Source organism: Gekko japonicus, unplaced genomic scaffold, assembly GCF_001447785.1.
Source record: "Gekko japonicus isolate JY-2015 unplaced genomic scaffold, Gekko_japonicus_V1.1 scaffold644, whole genome shotgun sequence".
In the NCBI taxonomy this organism is placed as follows: Eukaryota; Metazoa; Chordata; class Lepidosauria; order Squamata; family Gekkonidae; genus Gekko; species Gekko japonicus.
Window position 1 is genome coordinate 182,017 of NW_015160853.1, and position 14,662 is coordinate 196,678.

Genomic DNA, 14,662 nt, shown 5'->3' on the forward strand with positions numbered 1-14,662 from the left:
AAGGGAGAAAAGTACCTCTTTCCCTTAATAGAGCCTTAATGGAATGTTATTTACCTCCATGCCACGAAAAGTTTCAGCTGCCCATTTCCATACATTGGTGGTGGGAAGTCCCATCAAGTCGCTGCCAACTTATGGCAACCCCAGTCGGGTTTTCGATGGGGACGTGCATTCAGCTAGAACAAGCCGAAAAAAATACCCAAAAGATACCATATCAGTATTTTCTAGATATTTTTTTCAACCAGATAGCAAGTTGGGGTATTTATTCAGCTGTCTGAAAATGGCCGACACTGCCGGATAGCTGCAGTTAAAGGGCATTTAAAGGGCTCTCAGTCCCTTTAAATGCCTTCCATCTGAACTCCCCAACTGGAGAGGGGATTTAAGGGGACTGCAAGCCTTTAAAATGCCTTTGGAGTTCACTCACGGTTTGGAGAAGCCATTTAAAGGGACCACAATCCCATAATAATAATGATAATGATAATGATGATAATATACTTTATTGTCATTGTACATAGTACAACGAAATTAAAGGTGCAATCATTTCAGTGATCTACAGCCATACTCATATACACTCACACAACCATTCAACTTTAAATGCCTTTTCCCCCTCCATTGTAACCAATGAAGGTTGGGGGCACCTTTTGGGGAGGGGCATAGAATTGGACCTCCAGGTCCAATCTTTTTTAAACTTGGGGGTGGGGAGGAGAGGTGCCAGAAGCTATGCTGCACATTTGGTGGCTTTACCTCAAAAAACAGTCTCTACAGAGCCCCAGATATCTGTCACGGCAGGACCCGGGGGCGTGACGTAAGTAAGCCAAAGTCCAGGAACAGTCCGAGGTCAAGCCGAGAAAATCAGGTAGCAAGATTCAAGCAGGTTTAAATCACAGTCCAGAAGCAAGGTCAGACATACCAAGGTTTCAAGTCCATAAATCACAATGATGCCAGAGGAGTCAGAGATGAACGAAGGTCAACAAAGCCGAGGGTCAAGAGCCGAGGATCAAGCCGATAAGAAGTCCACAAGGTCTGGACCAGAGATGCAAGGATTCAGGTCCTGACAACAACAGTTGCCAGCACAAATGACTGCTGGCAACAGACTTGCTTATATACAGTGCTAGCTAATCAACTCATTAGCTAGCCGGGAGCAAGGTCAGGATCCTGTCAATAGTCAGGGCTGAGAGATCTTCTGGCACGCATGCGTGCATTCTGCCTTCGCTCTCTCAGCTGCTGTCTCCTTACATTCCTGAGCCTGGTTACAGGTGGGGGCGAGTCTGATGAACTACTGGGCTGCAGCAGAGACTGATCCCTTGCAGGTGTTCCCTGAGAGGCTTGATCCTCCTCACCACTTAGGTAGCTTTCAGCTACAGGATCCAGTCTTTGCCTTTCTGCTGCAGTACTGTCCTCAGGAGCCTGTAAGTCCACAGGCTCCTGGCTGGCAGGTGCCTCCTCAGGGGCATCAGCAAGGGCAGGCATGACAATATCCCCGGCTTGATTCTCCATTATACCCTATGGGGACCATTGACTATAATGGTCCCCATAGGGTATAATGGAACCAAAAAAAATTGGCAGTCTGGAATATTTACTGAATCCAAATAGCATACTGGTATTGGAATTCGGGAATATTGGGAAATACCAATATTTTTCAGGATTAATATACCTGAACCCGAAAAATACAGTTATTTTTCACCCCTAGTTTTCAAGGCAAGAGACTAACAGAGGTAGTGCTCCCTTCAGCAGCACATATACTAAGATTGGAAGGATACAGAGAAGACAAAGAGACTCACAGAGGTGGTTTGCTGTTGCCTTCCTCTGCGGAGCAACCCTGGACTTCCTTGGTGGTCTCCCATCCAAATACTGACCAGGGCCGACTCTGCTTAGCTTCTGAGACCTGACAAAATTGGGCTAGCTTAAGGCTGCATTAAAGGGACAGGACACTTCCCCCCCTTCCAGGATGTTGGCAACTTTAGTATGATATTTTCTTCTCCCCCTCCTAAAAGATCAGTGATTTTTGCCAAAGGCTACTTAATGAATGCATGGTTTCCCCTTCTCTATTCCCACTTCTTTTTTTCTTTCCTCTCCGTCCATTGTCCCCCCTGTGTCAAATTTTAGATTGTAAACTTCTTGGGTCAGGGACATATAATCTACCCCAGTGGAGGTGGGGGTCCCTCACTGACAGGTCCCACCTCCCTGCCGCCGATCAGCTGGCCTGAAAAAGGGGGAGATCCATCTGACATGCAGCAATATGTCTATGTCACTGCCCACATGACCCAGAAGTGAACATACATAAGAACATAAGAGATGCCAATGTTGGATCAGGCCAAAGGCCCATCCAGTCCAACACTCTGTGTCACACAGTGGCCAGAAATACAAGTGCCATCAGGAGGTCCACCAGTGGGGCCAGGACATTAGAAGCCCTCCCACTGTTGACCCCCCCAAGCACCAAGATGACAGAGCATCACTGTGACGTCATCACGTTGGGGCGACACTCTAATATTTGGGCAAGAACTCTATGGTAGAAGCCAAATTTACCATAGAGTTTTTGCCCAAATATCAGAGCGTCACCCGATGGTCCCAGATACGATGATATCACATACAGGTCACAAGGGCAGTGATGTAGACATGTCGCTGTACACCGGATGGGTGTCCCTGCTGCTCCAGGTAAGTCCCCCCTCCCCCGCCGGTTGCCAGGAGGAAACTGGCAACCACATGTTCACACAAATGATATCCCAAGGGGCTCAAAAGTTGTATTATGTCCCGGGTATAAAAATGGAGTTCACTTTGGCGATGACTCTCTATTTCCTCTGCTGTAGCCTGTGTGACAGATAACATTTCCTGTTCATGACCATTGTAGAAAGAGCAGAGGAAATAGCCTCTTGGCTCTGTGAGTGACTGTATGGGAGGGACTTCTATTTATGGGCATCTCTCTTTCTCTGAAATGCAAATTGATGGATCTTATCTCTTTGGCTGCAGCTTTACTAATTTAAAAAAAAAAGGGAGGGGGGAGCAGGAAGCGAAAAGATAACCGTAGAGAGGTCTACCGTTCCCCGTTAAGCGCATTCGATAAGGTCTGCATTGTAGAGCAATTTAAAAATCTGCTTTCCATTACCTGGAAAGCCAAACTTTGCAAGTTCAGCACAGACAACGTGGCTTATTCAGTCGGGTCAAATTATGCATAAATTCCAGAGAGGTAGCTGCAGCCAAAAGGGGGGGGGGGGGAAGTAAGTGTTCTGTGACACTTTAAAGACTAACAAATTTATTGTGGCATGAACTTTCACGGTTCAGAATCTGGAACAAATGTCAAAGGGAGCCCTGGCTTCAGAGGAGGTTAAATTATGCATATCTATCAAATGGGCAATTTAACGGGCGCTGGCTCCGTTCGAGAAAGAACCAAGGGCTAGCTTTTGTGTTCCACCTCTGTGATGTGAGGAAGGGTGAGACTGCCTTCTAGGTAGTACATCTGAGTTGCCATTTAAGAGAAAGAGGGGGTGGTCTACTCATGGGGCGTAGTCTGCAAGCTTGAGCTCATCCGGTCTTGGAAGCTCAATGAAAATTGCTGAGCGGTTGAGTTAGAACGGATAAAAGGAAGTCCTTCTTCACCCAAAGAGTTGATGAACACATGGAATTCACAGCCACAGGAGGGGGCAGCGGCTACAAGCATGGGCGGCTTCAAGAGGGAATTAGATAAGCATATGGAGCAGAGGTCCATCAGTGGCTATTAGCCACAAGGTACAGATAGGAACTCTCAGTCTGGGGCAAGTGATGCACCATATTCTTGGAGCTGGGGGGGGGCAACAGTGGGAGGGCTTCTAGTGTCCTGGCCCCACTGCTGCACCTCCTGAAGGCACCTGGTATTTTTGGCCACTGTGTGACAGAGTGTTGGACTGGATGGGCCACTGGCCTGATCCAACATTGGCGTCTCTTATGTTCTCTCATGTTCTTATGAATCTGAGCAGGGCTGGCCCTGTTTAGGACTTGGAAAGGGAAACCACCAAGGAAGTCCAGGGTTGCTACGCAAGAAGCAGGCAATGCCCAACCCCCTCTGTTCATCTCTTGCCTTGAAAAGCTACGAAGGGCACCATATGTCAGCAGTGACTTGATAGCACTTTGAGCAACAAAATGCTCCATCAGTTCTAAGCATTGATTATAGAAAGGGCTGTAGCTCATCGGTGGTCCTCCTGCCTTGCATGCCGAGGGTCCCAGGTTCAATCCCAGGCACGTCCAGTTATGAAATGATCTCAGCATTGGGGGAGACCTCCATGTAGAGAGCCGGTGCTGGTTAAAGCAAACAAGCCATACTGGGCTCCACGAGCCTATAACCTGGCTTGGAGGGAGGGCAGTTTCACGTGGCCAAATTGTGTCTCACTCAAGCCATTTAACACCCACCAAAGCAGGAGTAGCAGCCTGAATAGCCGTATCGAGGCTTCAAGAGGGAATAAGACAAACGTATGGAGCAGAGGTATGGCCTTGAAAGGGTATTGAAAACAGATCAGCCAATATCATAATGCCCCTATATAATTCAATGGTGCGACCTCATTTGGAATACTGTGTGCAATTCTGGTCACCACACCTTAAAAAAGATATTATAGCTTTGGAAAAAGTGCAGAAAAGGGCAACTCGAATGATAAAAGGGTTGGAACACTTTCCCTATGAGGAAAGGTTAAGGCGCTTAGGGCTCTTTAGCTTGGAGAAACGACGACTGAGGGGTGACGTGATTGAGGTTTATAAGATTATGCATGGGAAAGAGCAGGTAGAGAAAGAGGTACTTTTTCCCCTTTCTCACAATACAAGAACTCATGGGCACTCCATGAAAATGCTGAGCAGTCGGGTTAGAACGGATAAAAGGAAGTACTTCTTCACCCAAAGAGTGATTAACACTTGGAATTCACTGCCACAGGAAGTGGTGGCGGCTACAAGCATGGACGGCTTCAAAAGGGAATTAGATAAGCATATGGAGCAGAGGTCCATCAGTGGCTATTAGCCACAAGGTATAGATAGGGACTCTGGGGCAAGGGATGCTCTGTCTTCTTGGTGCTTGGGGGGGGGGGTCAACAGTGGGACTGGATGGGTCTTTGGCCTGATCCAACATTGGCATCTTTTATGTTCTTATGTTCTTATCAGTGGCTATTAGCCACAAGGTATAGATACGGACTCTCAGTCTGGGGCAAGTGATGTGTATTCTTGGTGCTTGGGGGGAGGGGGGCAACAGTGGGAGGGCTTCTAGTGTCCTGGCCCCACTGGTGGACCTCCTGGTGGCACCTGGTATTTTTGGCCACTGTGTGACAGAGTGTTGGACTGGATGGGCCACTGGCCTGATCCAGCACTGGCTTCTCTTATGTTCTTAGGGGTGTCAAACATAAGGCCCACGGGCCAAAACCGGCCCTTCCAGGGTTCTTATGCGGCCTGTGAGCAACTAATGCAAGGGAGGGAACAGGAGGAGACTGTTCAGGGGGAGTAGGTGGAGCCACTCCGATTGTGGCTTCGGCATGGCGGAACAAACTCATCTGCAGCAGTCAGGCAGGGCGGGAGTGTCTGTCCAGGCCTGCACCCTTGGCTCTCCAGTCTGCCCATGTGGGTTTTCCTTTGCACCCCCCCCCCTCCAGACCACCTCCTTGCAGTGAGGATACACCAACTCGGATCTTACCAGCTGCTGTCTTTTATACAGTTTATATCCCCGGTACCTGGCATTACATTTTATGGCACACATGGCCCAGCCCGACAAAGTGACATTTATGTCAGATCCGGCCCTCGTAACAAGTGAGTTCGACACCTCTGTAGCCCAGTCTTATCAGAACTTGGAAGCTAAGCAGGGTCAGCCATGGTCCGTACTGGATGGGAGACCACCAGGAAAGTCCAGGGTTGCAACGCGGAGGGGGTCAGTGACAAGCCACCTCTGGTGGTCTCTTTTGTTAAGGCCATAGTTCTGAGGTCGCCGCGAATCAGCTGCAACTTGACAGCAGACGGTTACTAAAAGAGGAAAGGTGGCTAGCCCCTGCTGCGGCGTTACATGGAAAGGCCTCTGGAGATGCCGTTTTCTAGGGAACTCATTCCCGTGTCTCCGGAGGCAACTCGGCCCTCCTCCTTCCCGGCGAGCTGCCGGCACAGCGTGATGACGGTGTTCTCATTCACATTCGCAGGTGAACATCATCCCCATCATTGCCAAAGCCGACACCATTGCCAAAAACGAGCTGCACAAATTCAAGAGCAAGATCATGAGCGAGCTGGTCAGCAACGGGGTCCAGATCTACCAGTTCCCGACGGACGAAGAGACGGTGGCCGAGATCAATGCCACGATGAGCGTAAGTCTCGTTCTGCCGCACCTCCCCCATCTGCCTTTTCCTCTTTGGCTTTCCAAGGTGAGTCTGACTCAAGGGCAAAGAGAATGACTGGCCGGCCAATCCAGAATCGAGCCCAGCGGTGGCACCTTCTCTCCGCCTGTCCTGTTCAAGGGGGTGGAGGCCGCAGTGTGCGTTGACAGCTCAGAAATGCTCATCCTGGAACGACTTCTTTCAGTGCTGTGTGATGCAGTTTGTTATTATTTGTCCCGAAGCCAGTCTCTGGAAGCTTTGGGCTTCGAGTGTGTGCTTGGTCTTTCTCTTGCAGGGGTTTTGAGGAAGCAGAGAACCCTGTGGTACCTGGACGACTCTGCCCCGATTTAAACGTGATGCTGGCAAGGCAAAAAGCACTTTTGTGCAGGACAAGGCTCAAGTCCCCTAGTATGGCACCTGTGATGGCTCTTAAGCATAGTTGTCTTCAGTTGGCTGCAGTGGAAAGCGTTGGTTTCAGGGCCGGCGTCAGCATGCCCTGAAGTGAGGCAGCTGCCAGGGCTCTCGGCTTCTGGTGGGCCCCAGGCCTGTAGCTACAGTGGGGCTGTTGGGGGATTCACCCCCTTTCTTAAAGGCACAGCTCCTCAAGAATTTCTACTCTATGTCAAGAAACTGGTCTCCTTTAAGAGAGTCTCTCTGCCTAAGTGTTCGCTCCCTTGACTTACGCTGAAAGGGGCAAGGGGAACCCCTTCCCTTTCCTGATTCTTCAGCCATTCAGACAGGGAGAGTGACAGAAGGTTTCAGATACATAAAGAGAGAGCGTAGCCTGTATCAGATGTTGCTAAAGAGATGTTTGTTTCATGACAGCCACTGGATGGAACAGAAGTTGGTTGAGGGGCGTTCCTCACACACACAAAAGAGCAAATGAAAGAACGGAGAGGAAGAGACCATCGTCGTTTCTTCAGCCACAAAAATGTCCCAGCTGCAGCCAAGAGCTTCTCTCTTTTCTCCACCCATCTGCCTAGTTCTTGGCTTCCCCGGGCTGGGCATGGCCTCCGGCCTGTCCCCCAAATGCAAGCCAGTCCTTCAGAATTGTGCACAGCGTAACGAAAACACCACCTGGGCGACTCTCGGGAGACTGACAGACAGGCCTGGTTTCCTCTTGGCACTGCCTCTGGCTTTTAAACGCACAATATCCTGGATGGCGTAGAATCCCAAATGCATCTTATATGGCTAACCAGGCAGGCTTGGTCCTTTCAGTTGCTGTTTACTGTGAATTCCAAAAGCTCCAATGTGGCTTTGAGGTTTCGGTTGGGAGCTTAAGGAAATGCAGGAGGAAATGAAGTACTCCGCTTTTGCCAGGCCTTGGGTGTTTTAATGCTTTGAGTGACTGAAAATGTTTAATAAACATAGAATTGGAAGCAGTCATTAGAGAGCCTGAGTAGAAGAATTAGAAGAGAAGAGATTGGATTTATACCCCACCCTTCACTACCCAAAGGAGTCTCAGAGCGGCTTACAAACTCCTTTCCCTTCCCCTCCCCACCACAGACACCCTGTGAGGTAGGTGGGGCTGAGAGAGCTCTTTCCAGGACTGCCCTTGAGAGCACAGCTCTGACAGAATGAAGGCTTGCCCAAGGTCATCCAGCAGCTGCAAGTGGAGGAGTGGGGAATTAAACCCAGTTCTCCAAGATTAGAGTCTGCACACGTAACCACGACACCAAACTGGCTCTTTATATGTTGAATGACTGTATTCGGCTCACACATGCCGGGGGTAAGGAACCAGAGTTGGTTCTGTAATGAAGTGGCCTGAGGCAGGTTTTGGGACGGCATCCTCCCGATCCACTCAGGTCCTGGAGATTTAGGGGGTGGAGCCTGGGGAGGGTGGGGTTTGAGGAGGGAGGGACTTCAGCAGGGTATAATGTCGCAGACTCCACCCTCCAAAGCAGCCATTTTCTTCCGGCGAACTGATGTCTCTAGCCTAGAGAATGGTTGAAATCAGGGATTTTTTGGTGTGTGTGGTGGTACTCACCAGCAATGCTCCCTCTAAGCTGTGGAGTCTCGTGAGCAAAAATTCTACTCTGTGCGCTACCGGCATCAAAGTTGTGAGCGAGCGATTTGGCCCCTGCATAAATTAATTGGTTCTGGAGCCATCCCTTCCTGAGCTAAGACAAAAATGTGTGAGCCGGAGGCTTAAAAAACTGTGAGTTAGCTCACACTGACTCAGCTTAGAGGGAACACTGCTCTCCAGTACTGAATATGGGCACCTTGGGGAGATAGAAAAGCACTGTTTGTAATTCCAGGAGATCTCCAGGACCCACCTGGAGGTTGGAAACCCTAACAACAAGCCTTGGTTCAGACATAATAGTTCTTTTCTCGACAACTCAAAGCATTTCATGCTGAGGTTCTACAGCTTTATGGTTTCTAATCATCCCCCCCCCAGGGAAGGACTGTGGCTCAGCGACAGAGCATCTGCTTAGTGTGCAGAAGGTCTCATGCTCCATCTCCGGCATATTCTGTTTTCAAAAAGGATCGGGTCGTAGGTGATGTCAAGGACCTCTGAGTAGACAACACTGGCCTTGGTAGAACAAGGATGTGGCTCATGTGTCCTTTGTGTGCCCCTTAACACTGTTTTGAGCATGTCAGTGAGAAATCATTCCCATTTAAGTTAGTTTCAAAGGGAAGCCACGTTGATCTCTCGAGGACTGCTCTGGAGAGAACAGTGCTGAAAGAACTTGTGACTGACGCAAGGTCACACCAGCAGCTGCATGTGGAGGAGTGGGGACTCAAACCCGGTTCATTCAGCACATAAAGAAATATTCAGGCTCTCTAACGACTCCTTCCCATTAACATTTTCAGTCACACAAAGCATTGAAACACAGCTAGATTTGAGTCCAGTCGCACCTCGGAGACCAACAAAATTATTTGGGGGCGTGAGGTTTTGAGAGCCAAAGCCAGGCCCGTAGCTACCGTGGGGCCCCTCGGAGCCTGGCTCCCCGACTTAGTGCCAGAGCCCCTCGACTTACTCCCAGGAGGCCACCCCCCTCTCCCCTCCTCTGCATGCCTTCCCTCCCCCCGAGGCGCTCAGTTATCGAGCCGACAAGCCCTCTGGAGGGAGAGGACTCCAGGAGCGGAAACGCAGCAAGGGACCTCCAAGTGGAGGCAGGCGCCTGGCTCGGAGAGGTGCTCCGGAGAACCCTTTCGGACTCCTCCTCCGGGAAGCATCCTCCTCCCGACCTCCAGGTAGTTTGCTCCCCGGAGGTTCGGCCCAGGATCCCCCTCCCCCATGCCAGGAGCAGAAGCGCCCAGGAACTCCTGCCATGCCACGCTTACCTCCGCTTCTCTTCCCCGGCCAGGAAACTTTCATCCTCCGTCCCTCCTGGAGAGCCAGTTTGTTGTAGTGGTTAGGAGCGCGGACTCTAATCCGGGAGAACCGGGTTTGATTCCCCACGCCTCCACATGCAGCTGCTGGCGTGACCTTGGGTCAGTTACGAGTTCTTTCAGAGCTGTTCTCCCAAGAGCAGTCCTCGAGGGAGCTCTCTCAGCTCCACCTACCTCACAAGGGTGTCTGTTGTGGGGAGCAAAAGGGAATGGGATTGTAAGCCGCCCTGAAGGGCAGGGTATAAATCCAGTCTCTTCTTCTTCTTCTTCTTCTTCTTCTTCTTCTTCCTGAGCAGTGGGCAGTACCTTGGTTGGGTTGGCTCTCTCTCCCCTACCCACGCTGGGAGGGAAGGAGGCTGCCTGGGGCTTCCCTCCCAGGTCCGCCCTTTAATTAAATTAACTTTGATTCAATTAGCCAGTCCCCCCCCCCCAGTAATTTAAATGCCCCCTGATTGATCCTGGTCGATGCTGTGTCTGACCAAAGGAGCCTTGACTCTGGAAAAAAAAACAACCCCAAAATCATATTGGTCTCTAAGGCGCCGCTGGACTCAGATCTAACGGTCTCCTTTTTAACCAGGGAAGGGAAAGGAGTTTGTAAGCCACTCTGAGACTCCTTAGGGTAGTGAAGGGCGGGGTATAAATCCAACCTCCTCCTCCTCCTCCTCCTCTTCTCGATCTGGGGAAGGGGATGTGTTTTGCTGAACAAAACGAAACAGCCTGAGTCCCCGCCAGTGTTCCCACTAAGCTGGGTTAGTGTGGCTAGCTCACAGTTTTTTAGCCTCCGGCTCATACGTTTGTGTCTTGGCTCAGGAAGGATGGCTCCAGGGCAAACTAAGTTATGCAGCAGCTAAATTGCTCGCTCACAACTTTAATGCAAGTATTATTATTTATTATTTATTGTATTTATTATTTAATATCTCATTGTTTAGAAGTATGGGCATGGCATGGCAGTACTGCACAGACATATAATGGCAGGCCCCCTGAGAAAAACATTGGCCCCCTGAGCAAAAAGTTGTTAGCTACGGGGCTGGTTAAGCCACTTTCCCCGGATCGGAATATGGACCCTGTGTTCTTGCCTTTCGCTTTCCACAGTTGAATGGAGATCTGCGATCTTCGTCTCAGTTTGTCTTGGCCCTGACAGGTATTCCCCCCTCCCACATACACACAATTCAGCCTGCACGGCTAATATTATCGGCTGCTATTATCTGCTAATATTATCGGCTGCTATTATCTGCCGTTCAAGCAGATATCGCTGACATTTCTGAAACCTGGAAGTTTAGGAATGTTCCCTCCCAGGTTGCGATGGCTGCCCCGTTTGCGAGCCCTGGAATGCAGCCAGGCTGTTTTTGTTTTTTATTATGCCTCCTTTTCCTTCCTCCTTTACAGAAAGCTAATAAAATTGGGTGGGAGGCAGCTGGACTTCCTTCCCTTCTCCCTGCCCTAGTCACTAGGAAGCATCAGAAACTGCTCCCACAGCAGCCCATCAGTGTGTAACTATGATTCAAGGGAGGGGGGGAAAGAGGCAGTGAAGCCTGAGCTGTAACGATGCCGTCCCGTTGCCCGTCACTTGCCCAGGGCAATTGATGGTTCCATCAGACCATTCATTACCTTCTTGCCTGAAGATGCTGCTCAGCCATCCAAGAAGGAACGTTATTTCAGTTACTGTGAATTGTGTGTGTGAACTGCTGTCAAACCACTTATGACGACCCTATGAATTGTGTGTGTGTGTGTAAAGTGCTGTCAAGTTGCTGCTGGCTTCTGGTGACCCTATGAATGAATGACCTCCGAAACATCCTGTCGTCCACAGCCTGGCTCAGGCCTTGCAAACTGAGGGCCCTCATGGCTTCCTTGACTGAGTCAGCCCATCTCATGTTGGGCCTTCCTCTTTTCCCGCTGCCTTCAGCTTTTCCTGTTGGTATAGTGGTTAGGAGCATGGACTCTAATCTAGGAGAACCGGGTTTGAGCCCTCACTTCTCCACATGCAGCTGTTGGTGTAACCTTGGGTGAGTCATGGCTCTCTCAGAACTGTTCTGTCAAGCGCAGTCTTCGAAAGAGCTCTCTCAGCCCCACCTACCTCAGCAATGTTCCCTCTAAGCTGTGGAGTCTTGTGAGCAAAAACACTACTTTGTGAGCTACTGGCAATAAAATTGTGAGTGAGCGATTTGGCTACTGCATAAATCAGTTTGCTCTGGAACCATCCTTCCTGAGCTAAGACAAAAATGTGTGAGCCAGGCTAAAAAACCATGAGCTAGCTCACACTAACTCAGCTTAGAGGGAACACTGCTCACAGGGTGTCTGTTATGGGGAGGGGAAGGGAAAGGAGATTGTAAGCCGCTCTGAGACCCCTTCGGGTAGTGAAGGGCGGGGTATAAATCCAATCTCTTCTTCTTCTTCTTTTACCTCACAGGGTGTCTGTGGTGGGGAGGGGAATGGAAAGGAGATTGTAAGCCGCTCTGAGATGCCTTCGGGTAGTGAAGGGCGGGGTATAAATCCAATCTCCTCCTCCTCTTTTCCTCCTCCTCCCCCCATTGTTGGTTTTTTCCAACGGCTCTTGTCTTCTCATGATTTGACCAAGGTGTGATAGCCTCAGTCATTTTAACTGCTAGGGAGAATTCAGGCATGATTTGATCTAGAGCCCTCTTATTTGTCTTTTTGGCAGTCTGTGGTAAACCATAAAACTCTCCTCCAACAGTATATTCCAGATGTATCCACTTTTTTCTTGTCAGCTTTCTTCATAGTCCAGCTTTCACACCCATACATTATCTTGATCTTGGTCGCCAGTGACACATCCTGACACTTCAGGATCTTTTCTAGCTGTTTCATGGCCGCCCTTCCCCGTCTCAATCTCTTTCCAACGTCTTGGTTTCGGTCTGCCTTTTGGTTGATGTTGGAGCCAAGGAATACAACAACCGTTAACAATTTAACTGTGAATCACCTCAGAGTTTAGGTTCTCCGGGCCCTGTTCAGATGCTGCTTCCTCCATAGCATACAGCAGATGACTAATTCAGAGGGTCACCATAAGTAGGAAGCAACCTGATGGCGCATGAAGCACATTGCATTATGACACAGATGCGAAAAGTTGTAATGGGGAAGGAGGCCGCTCTGATCCTTTGTGCCAGCAACTGCATTCTTCAAAGACGTTGGCTGTATTCCAGAGGCACTAGAATAACAATACATCAACAAACGCCCAGCACAGTTCTTATTAGGTTCAGGACAGACAAAAGGAAATACTGCTTAACGCAAAGAGTGATTAAAACGTGGAATTTGCTGCCAGAGGATGTAGTGATGGCTGCAGGAATAAACAGCTTGAAAAGGAGATTAGATAGATTCATAGAGGATACATCTATAGACGGCTACTAGCCCATGATGACTGAGGGAGGGGAATCTCCACATTCAGAGGCACTAAACGTCTGAATCCTAGTGTCAGGAGGTGACATCAGGGGAAGGCCTCCATCTCTATGCCCTGCTGTTGGCCTTCCAGAGGAACTGGTTGGCCACTGTGTGAGACAGGATGCTGGACTAGATGGCCCACTGGTCTGATCCAGCAGGGCTCTTCTGGTGTTCTTATCAGGGGAAGGCCTCGGCCTCTATGCCCTGTTGTTGGCCCTCCAGAGGAACTGGCTGGCCGCTGTGTGAGACAGGATGCTGGACTAGATGGCCCACTGGTCTGATCCAGCAGGGCTCTTCTGGTGTTCTTATCAGGGGAAGGCCTCGGCCTCTATGCCCTGTTGTTGGCCCTCCAGAGGAACTGGCTGGCCGCTGTGTGAGACAGGATGCTGGACTAGATGGCCCACTGGTCTGATCCAGCAGGGCTCTTCTGGTGTTCTTATCAGGGGAAGGCCTCGGCCTCTATGCCCTGTTGTTGGCCCTCCAGAGGAACTGGCTGGCCGCTGTGTGAGACAGGATGCTGGACTAGATGGCCCACTGGTCTGATCCAGCAGGGCTCTTCTGGTGTTCTTATCAGGGGAAGGCCTCGGCCTCTATGCCCTGTTGTTGGCCCTCCAGAGGAACTGGCTGGCCGCTGTGTGAGACAGGATGCTGGACTAGATGGACCACTGTTCTGATCGAGCAGGGCTCTTCTTATGCTCTTACGCTCACAGTTGACATTAAATAGTATCCTTTTTTTTTAAAGAAAGAAAATGTGCTTGGCAGAGCAACAACAGAGGGATAGCCCTGATCTTTTCTTACGTTTTGCGTTACAGGTTCATCTCCCATTCGCTGTTGTCGGCAGCACCGAAGAAGTGAAGATTGGCAATAAGATGGCCAAGGCCAGGCAGTACCCATGGGGCGTCGTGCAGGGTATGTCGATGGGGAATAAGCCCACCCATTGAACTCCCCCTCCCCAGTAACGTGGACAGAAACGTTCTGCCTTGTTGAATGGTAATGTGTTGTGGAATGGATGCTGTGAACCAGTTTCTTGAAGCGGTTGAAAGCAAAACAAGGAGAATGGAAGAGGGGTGGGATGCCAAGAGCTTCTGTACCCCATATGGTATTTTCCTCTCTTGAACAGCTGATCCCCCTTCCTCGTGCCATATCATGATATTCCTGTTTCAAAAAGCGGTTAGCCACAATGCGTATGGGGCCGCAGCGCAGTCTCGTCGAATCGGAGAAGCTAAGCAGGGTCCTGCCCTAGTTAGTACTTGGGTCGGAGACCAACAAGGAAGTCCAGAGTCACTACACAAAAGCAGGCAATGGCAAACCACCTCTGTTTGCTGCAGTGGTTAAGTGTGCGGACTCTAATCTGGGAGAACCGGGTTTGATTCCCCACTCCTCCACTTGCACCTGCTGGATGACCTTGGGCAAGCCCGTAGTTCTGTCAGAGCTGTTCTTGAAAAAGAGCAGTTTCTGTCAGAGCTCTCTCAGCCCCACGTGCCTCACAGGGTGTCAGTTGTGGAGAGAGGAAGGGAAAGGAAAGGAGTTTGTAAGCCGCTCTGAGACTCCCTTGGGTAGTGAAGGGCGGGGTATAAATCCAATCTCCTCCTCCTCCTCCTCCTCCTCCTCTTCTTCTTCTTTCTTCTTCTTCTTCT

The 14,662-nt window shown here is 50.0% G+C and overlaps 1 protein-coding gene across 3 annotated transcripts in view; it reads left to right on the forward strand.

Moving 5' to 3' along the window:
* SEPT11 (septin 11) overlaps positions 1–14,662 on the forward strand; it is a 74,531-nt gene that overhangs the window by 29,299 nt on the left and 30,570 nt on the right. For all 3 annotated transcript variants that reach the window (XM_015421235.1, XM_015421220.1, XM_015421227.1), the window contains exons 4-5: positions 6,129–6,290; positions 13,838–13,934. In XM_015421235.1, coding sequence (XP_015276721.1) covers positions 6,129–6,290; positions 13,838–13,934 — 259 coding nt within the window. The remainder of the gene's footprint in view (positions 1–6,128; positions 6,291–13,837; positions 13,935–14,662) is intronic.